Here is a 19,074-nt window from a genome sequence, read left to right on the forward strand (position 1 = left end):
AAAAAATAAATATATAAAGGGAAAAAAACACTAATTTTTGGAATGAAAAAAAAAACTATCCACTAAAAAGTTCAAGTAAAATATCTTTAGATTACATAATTTCCAATTAAGCATTCAATCTAAATACTTTAAAAAATATGAAGACATATTCTCTGTTAGGAATTGATATATTTACAATATTAAACAATACAATATTTAATCTTCAATGATTAACACTCATTAAATATTGAACAATTTCAAAAATAAATCATTTCTATAGAAAGATGGGAATAAATTTTGATCATGGAATCAGCACAATTGTTACTGGTAATTTGTTAGTTCCAGATTATTATAAGCTGAATTGTCTAAACAAATTTTTGGACTAGATTAATATTCTAAATTAATCAAATGATTGGACTCCTATAACTAAAAAAGAACTTGTTCCATTGGACATTTATTTTTAAAAAAAATTTTTTCCCCTCCATAAAAATATATTAATTTAAAACCTGTTTAAATATTTTCCTGGATAATTTATCTAAATATTTCTAAGTGCTTTTAGTTGTTTTGTTTTTCTCTTTTTTTGAATAAGCAAGCATATAAAAATTTGATATCACAGAAATACAACTTTGTTTATAATCACAAATCATTTTTTTCCCTATTATTTTTGTTTAAAAAATAAATTCGGATGTTATAAGTGTCTTTTTTTTACATTAAATTGCTTAAATTGAAATATTTTTAATATTTAATTTTTTTACCAAGGAAAACACATGTTGATGTATTTATATATTTGAAATATAACATATTTACTTAAATATGAAAAGTGTTTTTAAGAAAATATCATTTTACATATTAAAAAAATTCTTTTTAAACCTTTACGTTTTTAGATTTATATTAACATTTTAAATATTCATCAGAGAGAGAGAAGAAGAGAGAAATTTCTAAAAAAATATTAAAATTTTGTATATGTAACTAAATAAACTTTACATTTATCTTTGTTTTGCTATTAATAAATTCTGTTAAAAAATTAATGTTAAAATCAAAATATTTTATTTTCTAGTTTGATCATTAATTAATTAATTAATTATTAATCACTAAAGTCTAGCAACGTTAAATCTATCACCACCATTCAAAATTTTATTTAATTTAAATTTAAAAAATCACAAAATTTCATAATCATAATCTAAAAATATTTAAAAACAATTGTAAAAAAGGGAAAACCTCTAATTATCACTTGTTAAGAAATTTTTCATAAATGCAATAGTAGGAGAGAATTTATATAATTGCATTATTTAGAGATTTGTATCAAGTAAATTACTTTTAAAATATTGAAATTTAAATGAATAATATACAGTCAGCAAATATTTTAGAATGTTATTTAATTTTTTGAAGTTCAGACAAATCCAATGCCTTTCTTAACAAATGAATACTTCCATACTCATTAGAATAAATATTTGTGTAGATATATTCTGTGTTAATATTGTTATAAAGTAAAATATATGAGATACTGTAAATACTAACTCTACTAAAAAATGATAATTAAGAATTAGCAAAGATGAAACAATTTAATGAATTGATTCAATAATATAAGAATTATACATTTGCTATTATTCAAAATTTAAATTCCAAATTTCAGTTAATTTAAAATTATATTTATTATGTTTAAAAAAAATGAAATATTTAAAAAAACAAATATATATAATATATATATATATAAGAAAAGTTAGTGTTTGTGTTAACTAAATTAATTATTTTAAGCATTTCTGCATTTAAAAAAAATTAAACCAATACAAATATATGACTAATTAGTAAATGTTAATTAACATTTTTCTTTTGAATATGATAGCAGTTAATTGTTAATAAAACTATTTTCATATCAAGAAATTATCTAAAGTGTATTTCATAGCAAATACAGTATTTATACAAAAAACAATTACATATATGCATTATTTATATTTGAATATTATGAAATTAGCTAAGAAATATTTTAATAGAGCTAATAAATTACATAGATCACAAAAATTATATAATGAAAATTCAGATAAACATATCATTTTTGAGGGTTAACTTCACAACTTAACTAATCCCACATAGATGCAAACAGTAACACTAATTTACCATATTTTATGGTTGTAAGTCAATTTGACTGTTAATAAGATTATTGTAAAAGATTAATATATTGAAAGCATACCTTAACAATAGGAATAGCATTTAGATTTCATGAATTACATAAAGAAAGAAGAAAGAATTCGCAAAAAGAATTTTATATTATATATAAACAGGTCAAACATTCCAATCAGTAGAAGAGATTTTTGTATATTTTGTTTTTTATTATTACCTATGCTTTATAAATATTGATAAATTATTATATATAAATAGAAAAAATAATCTTTTTTTATACTGGTTAGTTAAGGCCATATTTCTAACCTTTCCAATTACCTTTCACTTTACTATTAAGTACATGAATACTTATATGGTTAGTTCCTAATGCTTGATCCTTGGTTGTGAATACAGATGTTAGTGTTTTTATGGTACATTTACTAACTTTATCTATCTGATTTTCTGATTTTTCATGCTTAAATTTTAAAAATTAAGAGAATTTACTATATAATTACTGTAGCTTTGATAAAAAGTTAGTATCTCTAATATAAATTTTGTTTATATTTTATCCATTTAGTAAGTTAAGAATATCTTTTTACATTAAATTGTATACAAACAAAAAATAATTTACTTGGCACATTTTATTTTTTTATTAATTGTCATAGTCAATCAATAATAATAATTTCTAGTTTTTGTAATGTTAATGTTAGGCTTTAGAGTTCAATATACTGGAAATAAAAGAAAATGTAAAAGCTTAAAATATTTGCATATACAAGCATACCTCACTAACATTCCAGACACTGTAAAGCAAATATTGTCTTAACGTAAAACACAGCTTTCTTTGCACTTGTATAAAATGCTAAAAACATATTTTCATTATCATTTATTAAGTATGTAATAATGCTCATCCTAAAAAAAATAACAAAAAAGTAAAAAAATATGGCAAATCCTTGTTATTTAAAACTCCAAACTAGTGGGATTTTGAACTATCTAACTGTACTGTTTGTTCTGGCTGGGGATATAAAGTTTATGTTAAGGAATTTGATTAGTTCAAAATATGGCTACTTTGAATTTCAAAGTGAAAATTCTGTCCAAACTGCAATGTTTATGTTAACTTGTATGATTACACAAAAGTTTACTTTCCTCCATATTATAAGAAAATAATTGACCACCAAAATCTGGTCAATTGTCTTTGGTTTTACAGTAAATAAAATACAGTTGAAGATTGGGCTACAAGTAGCAGATTGAGATATTTATAGGTCTCTACACTACTAGATTTGGGCAACTTATCACTTTTTGGGTTACTTTAATTTTAAAAATAATTTGGACTACATTTGGAGAATTCTGCTTTACTTTTTATAAAATTATCTGGCAACCTATCAGGTTCTCATTGGACACCTGCTGTTTACCTGTACTTTATATTATTATTAAGAATAATATAAATAAACAAATGTAGCATTTTGTATACATAGATGTAATTTATTAAGCAAATAGAATACATCAGTTACATGGCATTTGGCATATTGTATAGAAATATATACTGTAAATCTTGGATAATTTTGAAGTTGTGATTATTTTGTCCCTTGAATTTCGAACTAAAGAGTAAAAAAGAAACCCCAAAAACTCACTTAAGAGTAAGTGCTGAAACATGAATATAATTGAAAACCACCATGTCAGCAAACTACTATAAAGTGAAGTGTCTTAAAGTAAGGTATGCCTGTATATTTTAGATCCTGGAATTAATTTTTGAACAAAATTTGTTTTTGTTCAAAAATTAAAGTTTATATTTTTGTATTATTTCTTAATAAAAATAAACCTCAATAAAAATCAATATATTTAAAAGCAATTTGTAAAAAATATTTTATATTTACATGTTTATATGTATTTTGAATTAAATAAAGAAATTTATTCTTCATTATGTAAGATTTTTCATTAATATGAGAATTTAAAACATTTATTTTAGAATATAGCTTCTAAAATAATAATAAATATTCTAATCAGGGAGATCAATAGGAGGATTAATTAATCGAAGCCCAATGTTCAGCTTTGTTCAAATTTTGCAAATGAAACTGATTCAGATTTAATAAGAATACATGTTTATGATTGGATAAATACTTTTGCTCTTATTCAAATATTTGAATAAGAGCAAAAGTATTTATCCAATCATGGACATGTATTAAAAGAAGTTTTTAAGAATGAATATGAGGACTACTGTCTATCAAATATTCAAATTAATGGAATTTATATGATTAATATTTAGAGTTGATTAAATAATTAATCTAAAAGTTATATCATTTCATATTAAAAAAATTTATAAAACTTAAAGTTAAATAGATCAAAAGTAGAAATTCTTTTTATAAAATATTGTTTGAAATGTAATAAATGTTGAACTTCAGTCATTCCTGCTGATAATATAGTAAAACTTAAAAATGTTAGAAAAATATTTAGATAGAAAATAAAAATATCATTTCTTCTATTATTCATTTAAGAAAGTATATATTTTGATGTAATTACTATTATTTTTCTAAAATAAATGCATCATATAAATCTACTGATATTAAAAATACAATATTTAATTGTAAAGTACATTTATTTTAATTAAAATTTAAATAACTTCTCTCCTATGAAATTATCATACCAATTAATAAATTCCATCAACATTGCAGTTCTAAAATTTGACAATTGTAAACTAGAATTGCTACTTATTACTAGAACTGATACTTATTATCTTATAAATAAAATCAATAATGATTCATAGGTAATTAAGTTAAATTTATTTAAAATAAATGTTAATAGTGATTAACTACAGTAGAGCATTGATTATCTGACTTATCGGTTAACCGACCGCGTTCTAGTCAGCAAATTCAAATGTCCGCTAGTGATGTGGCGCTACAATATTTGGTTATGTCTTGGCTACTTTAATATTATTTTTGTTAAATTTTTGCATGTTTTAGCTGGCAGCACTGGCTCGACCATGAAAGGTAGGCTAGTATTTAAACCAGGCCTAATACACTATACTAATAATGTATTTTTTCACACTTTTCGGTTATCTGACTTTTCAGTTATCCGACCAACCCCAGTCCCCAATTAAGTCGGATAATCGATGCTCTACTGTATATGCAATAAATCAAAAGTCATATATCATGGAATGAATTATTTCTTTTTGTTGCAAGATTTCTCAATTTTCAGTTATATTTTTCAGTCATTTTCCATAAAATTTTTTCCTTTGTAATCATATACAATCTATTGTGTATCAGAAATACCCAAGAAACATTGATAATTTAAGAATCAGAATGTCATAATATTATAAAAGAAACACATGTCTCAAAGCATCATAAGTACAAACAATTTGGAAGCATTTGCAAAATTGGAGTTGGTCATTTTGAATATGTTAAAATAAAATAATTTATCCTATGATATGTGACTTTTGAGCTGTATACTGTATACACATCAATTAAAATTTATACATAAAACTTATTTTTTTATAAATACTATTTTTTGATATTAGATCTTATGCATAAGCAAAGTGAACTATATCTTTACCTATATGGAATATATAATTCTGTATTAAAACAAATAATTTTTATATTTAAAAATACGAGTCACTTATTTTTGATTAATTTAGGATAGAAGACCTTAAATTTTGGTTCCAAGACAAAAAAACTGCTGTGATTAAGGATACAAATTAATGAGAATAATGCAATAAACATTTATAGTTCTATAAGTTTATATTTCTTCAGAACATTTCTCATAGAATAAAAATAATAATAGAAAAATTCATGATTTGTGATTATATTTAAAGTTTGGGAAGCTTGTTATACCAGTGTAACAAAAGCCATTATTTTGTTATACCAGTAAATAAAAAGAAAATAATGAAAATTAAAATCTTTCCACAAGATTCACATATTCATTAAATGGATCTATACGATATTAATGGAAGATCATATTTAAATTATAGAATTATATAAGTATTACATAATGTGGAAGATAAATTTAATAAAAATTGCTATATTAGGAAAAGAAAGAGCATTCTTTGCAATATATGATATATTGCAATTATATATTTTAGTTCAAAAATTATTCAAATATTTCCTATAAAATAGAAATATTTTAACAATTTTCATTTCATTTAAATGTATTTAATAAATAAAAACAATAAACAGATGTTATTGATACTGAGCTAGAATTCATTTTGGCACCAGGAGCAAAAAATTTCATATAATTTCATTATTATATTTTTAAAGAAAATCATGTTGACAAAAAAAAATAGAAACTTTTCATATTTATAATGTACAACTTTCATAAATTTTTCAAATTTCTCAACTCTAGTTTTGTTGATTTGCACAAAAACATGAAAGACCTGAAGCACCTTTAAAAAATGCAAGATGTAATTATTCACTTGTTAATTAGTGAATATTTATATTACAGATAAGGCACTAGGAAGGAACTTTACATAAGATTTTGAAATGTTTCAACAGGTAAATTCTTAGATAACAAATAATCATCATCTGCTTGTTGTTTCAGATGTGTTTCCAAAGGGCTTTATCAAAATCTGAAAAATTAACAATAATTCATTAAAAACAGAATATTTGAGGCTTTAGATTTTATTAATTTATACGTAAATCAAAATAATTTGATAAATTACATATGTACATAAATTACATATATATATATTTATCATATATAATACATCATACCATATATGATTAGTTTTGTACAAAAATAAAACTATTCTGCAAAATAACCAGGAAGAATGTGAAATTATACAATATGCAACTTCCATAAAAATCATTAACATATTTATAAATACACAAATTATATACATATACTTACATATGAATTATCGCTACGATAATTTTCATGCCAAATACTGTATAAACGTTGCAAAAAGTAACGTGATTCATACGAAAAAGTAATTCATATGAACTTTTTGCAATGTTCATATGAATTAATTAGTTATTACACATAACCAGTGGCATCATAAGTGTACATACCCAGGGCATTCATGCTACAAATTGTTTTTGTTGCTTGCTTTTCGTTTGTTAGCTTAAAAATAATATATCTTATGATAGTATATTATTGAAACATAAAAACTAATAAAATTTTTTTAAAATTCTTAGAGAGATTTTAAAAGTTAATCCAATTGTCATTTTCAAACATCTTGTATGTATGTATAATATGTTATGGACCAAGTGATTAATACAGGCATTATGAATAAAGACAAACAAAATCAGGCATTTTAATGAATTATGTTAAAACACCTGAAATTTATCAAATTGACCGGTCATTATGAATACTGCTATCACCTAGTTGGGCAAAGTGATAACAATATGTTGAGGAATGATCATCCAACTTGCGCTAGCCAATCAGCACTTGCATCTGAGTTGCGCATGTGTACTGAATTTTAAATTTATGCGACCAGTAGTTAATCTTGTGCAACATTTTAATTTTACTGGTGGCCAAGAGTATAGTTGATGTTGCTGCAAAATTAGCATTTGCATATGTTAATTTTTTTTCTTTGGTTCAAATCTATGTAATTATGTAATTCCAAATGTCATCAAAATCTTAAATGTTTTTTAGTTTATTTATTCAAGCAATTAATTTTTTATATAATTTATACCAAAAATGAAATTCCAGAAGTGTCCTGTAAGTTAATTTTTTGTTAATAGAGAGGTTGAGGCACAAGTACAAATGTTAAACTTGTACAGCAAGCAGAAGTACACATTTTCCGTTTTAAGTCCAAGTAAAAGTCCTTGCGATGCTTGTTTACAACATCACATGACTCAGTGAACATCGCGCATTGACTCAGGGAAATTTGTTGAAAAAATGGCGAATACATTTAACATCGAGGGTTACCAGCAAAGGTAAATAAACAAATTAAACTGTTTAAAAGTATTTACAGGATGTTTAATAACACTAAATAATTATTTTAAATTAGCATTGTGTCTCCTACCATACGATCAGACAATAGGACTACCTCATACTTTTTGTCAAGGGAAGTAGTGGCTTATGTAAATTCAGAAAATTAATTTTTAGAAAATTTACAAACGTATTACGCTGTTGATGGTAGAAGATGCTGTGGAAGAACAAACCTATCTTAAGATAAGCTATTATGAAGACAAATATATGTAAATTCTATAGGCACTTCGCATCACTCTCTAAAAAATTGAATAATTAAATAATTTCTGAATTAAAATCGTCTATTTAAGCATTTACAAATAACATTGTAAAGAAACAATCATTATTTTAACTCCAAACACACAAAAATTAAGAAGTTTAAGCCAATCATCTACTTGCCATTCTAGACGTAGGGAATGCCATTATCGACCATATAGAATTGCCAGATGGCGGTGCTTGTCCACCCACCATTCACACATTAGGTAAAATTCTACCAATTAAACTATGTGCACTGTGATGGCAGCAGTCATGACTGTTTGTGCTCCCAGAGGGAAGCAGCCAGCAGGCTGCCGATTATTTAATGTCACTAGTTATTGATACATACTATCAGTGGCCTGCCAGCAGCTCCCCTCCGAGAGGAGTCTGTTGAGAGCATGAACAGTAGCGACTGCTGCCATGACAAAGCACATTATTAAGCAAAATTCTACCATTTAATTTAGTTAATAGTATTTAGTTTTAAATGACTACATGTTCTTTTTAAAATACTTAAAAATATTTATTTTTTGTGAATTATTTTAAAATGAAATAAATGGAGATTTTCTAAATCAAATTAAAATGTCGCATAAATTTAAAATTCGGTACTAAACGCATCTGAGTTGTGTATTGCAAGTGTTGATTGGCTAGTGTATGTTGGATGATCACTTCTCAATGTATTATCATCAGTTTGACCAACCAGGACAGCAGTATTCATAATGACCGGTCAATTTGATAAATTAATCAATATTTATCAGACTGCACACCCATTTCAGTCATTATTCATAATGCCCTATTAATCACTTAGTCCATAACACACACACACGTGTGTGTATATATTACGCACAAGCAAAGATTCTTTAAATGTTTGCAATAATTTTTGTGAACCATGTATTCACATTTTTTACTGGATGCTCACCCTCTTGTGTTAAAAAAACAAAATATTTTATCTAGGTCGTTTGAATCGTTCTTGTGTATTGTCAGGAGTAAAGATGAATAGCAATAGGAAAAGCAAAGCTTTTGAATTGAATTCCAAATTGAAATTCCAAAGTCACACAGGAGCCTGATATACATTTTAATCAATTCCCACATGAAATCAGAATTCGGAGAAACTCATAGTTGAATCCATTCTCCGTCGATTACACTTATTAAGAATTTGCAAAAAGGGTTCCCAATTTTCCAGCTTTACATGAACAAATTATGTTGTCGATTTTACAAGATTTTTCCTTAAAGTTTAAAATGCCAGTAATTTTTGCGGGATAATGTGTGCATTTGATATTTTATTTGTGATTAAACAAAATAAAATTAGAATTGTATTAATAAATCTAATTTTTTTTACTTTGATCTTTAAAGTCACACCTCATCCTATATGCAAGATTGTCTTATACACGAGTAAATATGGTGTGTATACATACACACCATATTTATTCACGTACAAAACGATCTGTCATAATGTATTAGCATAATATATTAGCATAAAACATTATTCTAAGTTACACTTACGTGTTGTGGTGTTACGAACGTTAACTATTTTGGATGAGTTCACAAGCACTCATCGAATTTCACCTGAAGATGGTAGCTGTATGCTATCGAAAGTGCTTGTGAACTCATCCAAAATAGTTAACGTTCGTAACACCACAACACGTAAGTGTAACTTATAATATTAACAAAAGTCGGCATGAAGTGATTATTATATTTGTAATGTTTTATGCTATTTAATCATTATTGAATTTATTTCTAATAAATTTTTGTAATGTCATAATTTTCAAATCCCTTGTGTCACTTATGGTCATGCTTATGCCTTTCCACCAAAAAAGTGTGATGTAATAGAAATTAGTAAGATTTGCTCACAGAAAGAAGTAAAATACATATGCATTTCAACCTACATATTTTAGTGTAGATTTCTGGCACTTTTAACATTAAAATGCCTGAAATATGCATTATACATGTGAATACAGCAGTGCATATATCTGTCATTTTTTCCTGAAATTTTGCAGGGAAGATGCTATTAAATTTTGGGGATTAAAGGTTGAAGGGAGATAAAGGGAATCGTGTGTATCTCCAGTAGGATTAAAGTTAATGACTATTTTACTTGTTATCAGCATTTAAAATTTTTTATAAAACCTATCCCTAGCCTCAAAATTAATCTCAATCAAAATATAAAATATTTTATTTTAAAAACTTTTTATAATATATGGTGCCACTAATTGTTGCCGAGAATATTAACAAAAAAATCTTGTAATGAGTTGCTTTTGTGACATAACTATAGAAATTGTTTGTGTTGTTCCACACAAAAGAATCAAATTTAAATTTATTTTAATTTTTTAATAATTTCATTAATTTTTGTTTCATAAATATGCCCGCATTTTAAAAATTTTAATTATAAGCAGCAAGTTAGCCTGCTAGTTCAATCACTATTATCTAGTTTCAAATCAAGGCCAGTGGTCAGCAAAACAGTTTAAAATTCAAACCAAATTTTATTTTAATGATAAAATGATTTTCCCATTATAATTATGAAAAGTTTTTATGATTCTGCAATATGCATAAATCACATTTGAAAATTTAACAATTCTAAGTAAAAATACTCATTTGTGAGTTTTAAAAATTAATTTTTCAAGATGAGCCAGTCTACACATTCATGGCTCGGCTCATTGCATCGTGTGTTAAATACGATAGAGTTAAATCATTTACAAGATATGCCCATTGTGAGAAGCATGAAAAAATGTGTTTTCCTTCCCCTCCCCCAGTCATTGCATTGGTCAACGAAGCAGTTTCCAAAGATGGTGACCCTAGATGACATGATGGGATAGTTTATTAAGTAAAAGGAAATAAACTGTAGTTTTTTGGGGTAGTGTTACAATATTAACATTATCTGAAATAAAATTACAAATTTATTTTGTAGTACACAATAAATGCATGAGTATCCAAATATAAATGGAGAATTTTCACGTTTCTTTTGAAAGATTGATTCTGGATTTCCCAATTGTTTTCCAGTCTGAAGTTTGATGTTTACAAGTATGGTACATTCATTAATTAATAATGTAAATCATTATTTTAGTTCAGAAAAATTAAACTTTAGAAAGTACAGTGGGTGATCAGTTAATGAACATAATCCATTCCAAGACCGTGTTCGTTAACAAATTATGGATTTACCATAGATTTTTATGGGAATTCGATTAATTGTTCTGGAGACCCCAAAAAATATAAAAAAATTATATACTTTCTTACTATATGTAATTGATAAAAATGCAAGACTGTGTGTATGTATATATGTATTTTTATTGTCATGTTGTTTTTCTGTTTGAACAGATTCTTTGACATCCCACAATGTCGATTACTTTCCTTTCTTCATCAGGAATTTTCGAAAGTAATTAATAGCATTGTTGTTGTAAAGATCTCAACATGGTTTGGCTGCCATTCTAAGACCATTGTTCTGACATCCTCCCACTTCTTCAAAAGATCTTTAATAGCAGATGTCCACATTGATCCTCTTTCATCTTCCTTTTTTCAGAAGAAAACACATCTCAGTGAGTTTGCTCGTGTTCTTCATTCAAGAGTTCTTGGAGTTCTTCTGTCATCAGATCAGTTTCAGGTTACATTATGTGCTCTTCAATGTCATCATCATTCACCTCCAATTTCAGATCTCTAGCAGTTGTCACAATTTCATCCATAATTTCAGGGACATCATCTCTGTCTCCCTGAATGCAGGAGGAGGACAGCTTTTGCCAAGCATAATTCAACTGTCATTGAGTGACTTCTGACCATGCCTTTCGAATGAGCTGTATAGCTTCAAGAATATCAAATTTTTCTTTCCAAAACATTTTGAATGTCATCATTGAGAACTGGCATGCTTCAAAACACCAACACCAACAAAACAAGCTTGAATGTACAATTTCTTGAAACCTGAAATAATCTCTTGATCCATTGGTTGAATCAACAAAGTGGTATTTGGAGGCAAAAACTGAACTGTCAGCAAATTATCTTCAAGGTCTTTTGGGTGTCCCGGTGCATTGTCCAATAGCAACAGTGCTTTCAATGGCAATTCATTGGTCTGAAGGTAATCCTTGATACTTGAAGCACAAACTTCAAATAGCCATTCTTTGAAAAGAGCCTGCATGACCCATGCCCTTTCATTTGTTCTCCACATCATTGGCATTTTTTTAATTATGGAATTTGTTTAGAATAATCTAGGGTTCTCAGAGTGAGAGACAAGATGTGGGATAAGCTTCATATCACTACTAGCATTAGCTCCCAAAAATAACGTCAATTGGTCTTTCATGATTTAGGAACGGTTAAACCAGTTTCATCACAATTGTGGACAATATCCTTTTTTTTTAATGAATTCTTCAAATTTGAGACAGAACTTCTCAGCTTCTTTATCTGCACTAGCAGACTTACTGTGAATTACCACATGTTTAATACCAGATCTCCTACTTTGCAAACCATCAAGTGGTAGCCTTAAATTCTATCTCCTCATATGATGAATGCAGAGTTTGTTTCTTCAGTTCTTCAAAAATTTCTCTAGCTTTCTCTTGAATGATAGTCATGCTAGTTACATTGCTTTTAATTTGGATAAAAGAAATCTCTCCATTTTTTCATGGATGGCACATCTTTGTTTCTCAGATGTGACTTTTGTTACTCCTTTAGCTCCTTGATTATATCTTTCTTAGCTAAGATTGTACCTACTGTAGACCTGACCTGTTCAAGCCATACTGCCTAGCAACATCAGACATCTTCTACCCACTCTCTACCTTGGCTATTATCTCGTTTGGTTTCTATGGTGAACATGGTTCTCGACACTTCACAATATTATCAAAGTTCAGAGAACAGAAATCAACTAATGCACGAAAGAATTATGTAAATATGAGGCCCAAATAAAATTCAAAAATTTGGTATTAAAACGTTAATGAATATCGGATAGGACAGTTAAACTCTCACCTTTAAAAAATTAAGTTTTGCACCTGTTTTTATTTTCTATAGTCTTTGCGAGACTGTTGGGCATTCATTATTTGTCAGAAAGGTAAACAAAAAGCTGAAATTACAATGGAGAGTTTCAAAGTTCAGAGGAGTACTATCCGATCAATATTGGGTTCAGTGTCAATGTTGACGTCTCCTGCACTTCGAAAGGTTTCAAACTGTTACCTGGAGATGGGAAAACCAATCAGCATTCATTATTTTACATCTCTTCTTTTTGTGTTTGTTGTCCGATTTGTTCGCAGTCTGAACTGTTCATTAACTAATCACCCACTGTATTCAAAAGAACTGGAATCTGAATTGAGAGAAATTTTGGTATTGTTCCATCACTACTTATTCTTAAGATATATTAGTTAGTTAATATTGGCAAAAAAAGATGATGTGATGTTCATATAGTTTGCTGTTTATAAAAGGTGATTAATTAGCAATTATTTAATTAATCACTAATTAATCGTTGATATTAAAATGAATATTATCTGTTGCAATGACTTGATGACAGATCTTCTTGCTTATTAATTAGAATTCATATTATTATTTTTAAAAATAAATTAATTTTTGCAATATTTTTTTCAAGCCTCATTAACAATAGTAATAAAGTAAGTAATATCCAGATTAAGATAAATATTATGTAATGGCCAGATTTAAACTGAATGACATATAAAAAAAAAAAAAAATTACTATTACCTCACTAAGAATGGCCCATCGATCACTTTGAGTATGTACATTTAATCTTAATACTTTTATAGGGCCAATATTTGTATTAAGAGTTCCTTCTGCAACACCATTTGAATCTTTAAAACTTCCAACAATTAAATAACCATCTCTTGTTACAGGATATGAATTGTCTTCTAAAATCTCTGATGGTAATACTTCAACAGTTGTGTTGAAAAATTTGTCATCTGGATGCTCAGCATTGCCACTTCTGAATAAGAATCTAAATAAAATTGGAAGGAAAAATATATTGCATTTAAAAATATGAAGAATAAATTTTATGAAATTACTATACTGTTTAAAGAATTATTTATAATATATTCATAATGAATAGCACATTATAAACAAACCTGTTTCAATAACTGTTGTCATTTAAATTTTTTTTTTTTTTTATTAATGCAAAAGATTTATTTAAAACAAAACTTTACATTCTGTACTTCATATCTTTAATATAGGTTAAAATTAAATTATTTAAATACAATTAAATAACTGTCAAAAGATATATAGAAAATGGCTATTTAAGGTAAAGATGTAGTTAGGATTATTTTCTATGATTGCTATTTTTCTCCAATTAATGAGATGTAACTTACATGTACAGATTTGACACATTAATCTAACAGCTAAGAACAAAATAAATGCAATTCCTCAGAGTCTGTATCAAAATTGTGACCATTCACTGATTATGTACACAAAAGTTGAGGAAGAAATTTGTATATTTATAAGTTTCGTGTCTAACTAATTTGTGTGAAAATGATTAATTATTAAGTAATGCAGAGAATTAATACCAGTTATTGAATGTGAATCATATTTATTTAACTTGTGCATTATTCATGAATAAGATGATCAAATACTTTAAAACAACTTAATATATATTATTTTAATAAGTAGTAATTACTATTAAAAACAATAATCTTTAAAAAATTGTGAATTCTTTAAAAATAAACGAGTTTAAAAAACCACTCTTTTTTATCCGACTTCGAAATGAGTTAAAAACTGAGATGGACACTTTAAAAATTAGCAAATATTTCTTACTTTATTATCCATTATTATCCATACGTTATTATCCAAATTATCCAAATGCATTTCACAATCACTTGCCTCTCCACTGAAGAGGCAAGTGATTGTGAAATGCATTTGGATAATTTGGATAATAACGTATGGATAATAATGGATAATAAAGTAAGAAATATTTGCTAATTTTTAAAGTGTCCATCTCAGTTTTTAACTCATTTCGAAGTCGGATAAAAAAGAGTGGTTTTTTAAACTCGTTTATTTTTAAAGAATTTACAATTTTTTAAAGATTATTGTTTTTAATATATATAATAACCGATCCCATTGCTTGATATTTGTTTATTATTTATTAAGTAGTAATTACTTTAAAATAATTTAAAACTAAGAGTATAATTTCATATGTAACAATGAAAATATACATAGTAAATTAATATGCAAATCCTACTGTTGATGTGGATCACAAATAATATTTAAATATAATTTAAACAGTAAATATACAGGTTAATACATGCTTCTTGCCCTTAATTACTTATATTATGCTTTTGTGAACTAGGACCTGTTATACTGAGGGAAGAGAAACACACCATTTTGAAATAAGATACATGTATATTTATTGTAACATAATCTAACAAGATTACATTACAATAAACGTATCTTAATTTGAAATGGTGTTTTTTCCTTCCCTCAGTATAACAAGTCCTAGTTCACAAGAACATCCACAGTGGACAAAAGCATATCATCTAGATATACAGATTTATTCAAAAGAAATAACATTAAAGCAATTTTGCTTTATTATGTATTTACCGTATTTTACGGACTATAAGACGCACCTTAATTTTTAAGTAATTTAAAAAAAAAAAAAAACACCTATAAGATGCTACGGACCATAAGACGCTCCTGAATTTTGGAGGCAATTTTTCGAAGAAAAAAATGCGTCTTATAGTCCGTAAACTACGGTATTTATATTTGCTCTATCATCTATAATTAAGTACATATTTAAAGATACAGCAGATAAGAGATAATCTAGGGAATACAAAATTTATTAAATTATTAGAATTTTCTCAATAAAGTATGAAATTTAATACAGTAGAGCATTGATTATCAGACTCGATTGTGGACTGGGGTTGGTTGGATAACTGAAAAAATGGATAACCGAAAACTATGAAAAAATACATTATTAGTACAGTATATTAGTAAATCCCATGTAATTAGTATATTGCTATTAACCTACTTTACGTTGAATTTTCATTGATGTTAAGCCTAACAAATTTTTTTTTAAAATAATAATCGTCGCTATTTCTTCTTTATTTTGCACAAAATAAATACAAAAATTAAGCGTGGTTTAAATACTGGCCTCCCTTTCATGGTCGAGCCAGTGTTTCCAGCTAAAACACGCAAAAATTTAACAAAAATAATAAAATAATATTAAGGTAGCCAAGACATAGCGAAATATTGTAGCGCCACATCACTAGAGGACATTTGAATTTGCCGACTAGAACACGGTCAGTTAACTGATGTGACGGTCTATCAGGGGTCGGATAATTGATGCTCTACTGTATACTGTATTCTTTATAACACAGAAAACAATGAAATATAAATATAGTTTACAAACTAAAATAACTTACTTCTCAATTTTAATAGATGGATTAAAATAAAATGTCACATTATCTCCTGGTTGTGGTAATAAAGACCAAAAAAATGTCTCTCCTTTATAAGCTTTTGATAACAAATAATTTTTATATGCTCTAAGACTAGTATGTACTTCTGCAGGTGGATTATCATGAGGACGATGAAGAGAAACCTTTCCAAATTGTTTATCCTACATAAAAATTTTAACACACATTTAAATTTGAATATATGAACTTTATGAAATAAGTCAAATTAAAAATATAAAAATAAGTTTTATTAAATATACAAGGAAAAGAATGAAAGAAAACTACATAAGTTTTATGTAGTTTTTTCTTTTCTTTCATTTTTTTCCTTTTGTAATATGAAAACATATTTTGGAAGCCCCACACTTAACAAGAAATGCTAACTACTACATAAAATTTATTTAATTTGAAGTCATTTTCTCTCTATAATAGAATCTTTCATTTTTTTTCCTCTAAAAAAATCTGGAAATTTTAATTTATTAACAAAACTATATTAAAAAACCAACTATATGAAATTATTAAAATTCAATTAATGGATTTAATTTAAGAAGTCATTAATTTAAATATTTAATTAATTGAATTCACACATTCATATTTTTAATATTTTTGAACTCTACTTTCATTAGCTTACTCTATAGACAATAATATATAATTTACAAAACAATAGTATACATAATGCAGAAAGTAAATGTTTAACTAAATCAATAAATTTATTTTCAGGTAAGCAGTTTTCCACTTTTTGAATTTCTGTTTTGGTTAAAAGTTAAAGTTCAACACCATAGGAGAAGACAGATTTACAGGTGATGATGTATAGCTTCAATTCAATCAGAATTGATATTTGATTATTACATTTATCTTGTTATATTTCTGTATTTTAATGTCAATATTTGTATCATGATCTTAATTAAATTTAGATATTTGTTCAATTAGTATTCCATTAATTTTGACTTTTGTTCTGCAGATGTTCTTGCTATGTTATGCATTTTCATTGTTTTGGTTTTTGATGATGATTTATTTCTAAAGCCTTGCTCATAAGTAAAATCTGGCCATCTCTATCTGGATAATTCTATAAAAGGTTGGTACCTTATCCAGGATACATTCTTGTTACAAAAACATAACATTTAAGTCTCTAATAAGTTTTATAATTTTTGTTATATTCTTCAATTAATGATTAATAATTTCTAAAATTATTATTTAGTTTCATTTAATAAATTGCTGAATATACAAATATGTTTTAGCCTTATTATGAAAAAATTCATTGGAATATATATCCTACAATTTCACAATATTAATAGTAAACTTGCAAGGAGTCAAGACTATTCAAAAGACTAGGTTGTTCTTTCATATGTAAGATATAATTCCAAAATTTCAGAATAAGAATTTACATTAAAAAAGTTTAAAAATATTCATATATTGATATTTCAATGAATGAAAACACTCATATGAAGGATGAATCAAAAAATTGAAAAATGTTTAAATATAAAGCTGTATTATTAAAGGTTGAATGTTATTTATATTAAATTTAATCTAACAATGTTAAGAACAAAAATTTTGTTCCTACAGTATATAATAACACTTCATTAAAATATAAACATCTTTACTAAACCTGATACATAGCAATAACACCTTCAACTGCTGTAAACTATCAGGCTATAATTTGGCAATAACAATTATAAATTATAAATTTGGCCCTAAAGGGAGGTGTTACGCACCATCCATCTAGGGGTGGCACTAATGCGCATGGTAAGTGGCAGTAGCAGGTTTCAGTCCCGCTTTGGGCCAATTCATTTCTTCCAGTTTATAATTAAATTAAATACCAGATGGCACCTAATGCCTCCCTCTAGGGCCAAATTTATTACTAATTTATAATTATTATTGCCAAATTATAGCCAGATTGTTTACAACACTTCATTAAAATCACAAACTAAATTATCAATGTTTACCTTGAGTTTTTGGACTTTTCCTTTTAATGATGAATGTGTTCCAACATGTTGAAACAGAGATGGTCTATAGTGAAGCCATACAGAATCTTTTTGTTTTTTGCAATCTTTCTGTTAAATATTAATACATATTACTATTTATTATATGCAATATACAATAAGTAATATAATAAACAATGTTTTAGAAATATTATGCTAAATATCAAACAAAATGAATATTTTACTGTAAAAAGAAAATTGAAGAAAAGAAATATTCATATTTTTCGAATATATTAAAAATGTATTTGGAGTTTTTGCTTTAAAATAAATTTTAAACTAGATTAATATAAGAAGTCAATTATGACATTGCCTGTTGTATTAAAAAGAAAAATATTAATATGTTTTTTCTTTTATTTATTTTTCTTTTTAATACAACAGGCAATGTCATAATTGACTTATGATTACCCTCAAGCATAACATTATAAAATAGACCCCATTAAAAGGAAAAAGGTAAATAGCAACAAAAGTAATAAATAGATATATAAGAAGGTATACATCCAATAAAACAATGATAAAATCAA

The 19,074-nt window shown here is 26.4% G+C and overlaps 1 protein-coding gene across 1 annotated transcript in view; it reads right to left on the reverse strand.

Annotated features, from left to right (window-relative positions):
• Nucleotides 1-5,760: 5,760 nt before the first annotated feature.
• LOC136985318 (alpha-1,3-mannosyl-glycoprotein 4-beta-N-acetylglucosaminyltransferase A-like) overlaps nucleotides 5,761-19,074 on the reverse strand; it is a 96,414-nt gene continuing 83,100 nt past the window's right edge. The window contains exons 9-12 of the mRNA XM_067282575.1: nucleotides 18,518-18,625; nucleotides 16,548-16,741; nucleotides 13,885-14,134; nucleotides 5,761-6,628 (exon numbers count right to left, since the gene is read on the reverse strand). Of these exons, the coding sequence (XP_067138676.1) occupies nucleotides 6,581-6,628; nucleotides 13,885-14,134; nucleotides 16,548-16,741; nucleotides 18,518-18,625 (600 nt within the window). The 3' untranslated portion in view covers nucleotides 5,761-6,580. The remainder of the gene's footprint in view (nucleotides 6,629-13,884; nucleotides 14,135-16,547; nucleotides 16,742-18,517; nucleotides 18,626-19,074) is intronic.

The sequence above is a fragment of the Centruroides vittatus genome, unplaced genomic scaffold (assembly GCF_030686945.1).
Source record: "Centruroides vittatus isolate TY-2023 unplaced genomic scaffold, ASM3068694v2 contig_958, whole genome shotgun sequence".
Lineage (NCBI taxonomy): Eukaryota > Metazoa > Arthropoda > Arachnida > Scorpiones > Buthidae > Centruroides > Centruroides vittatus.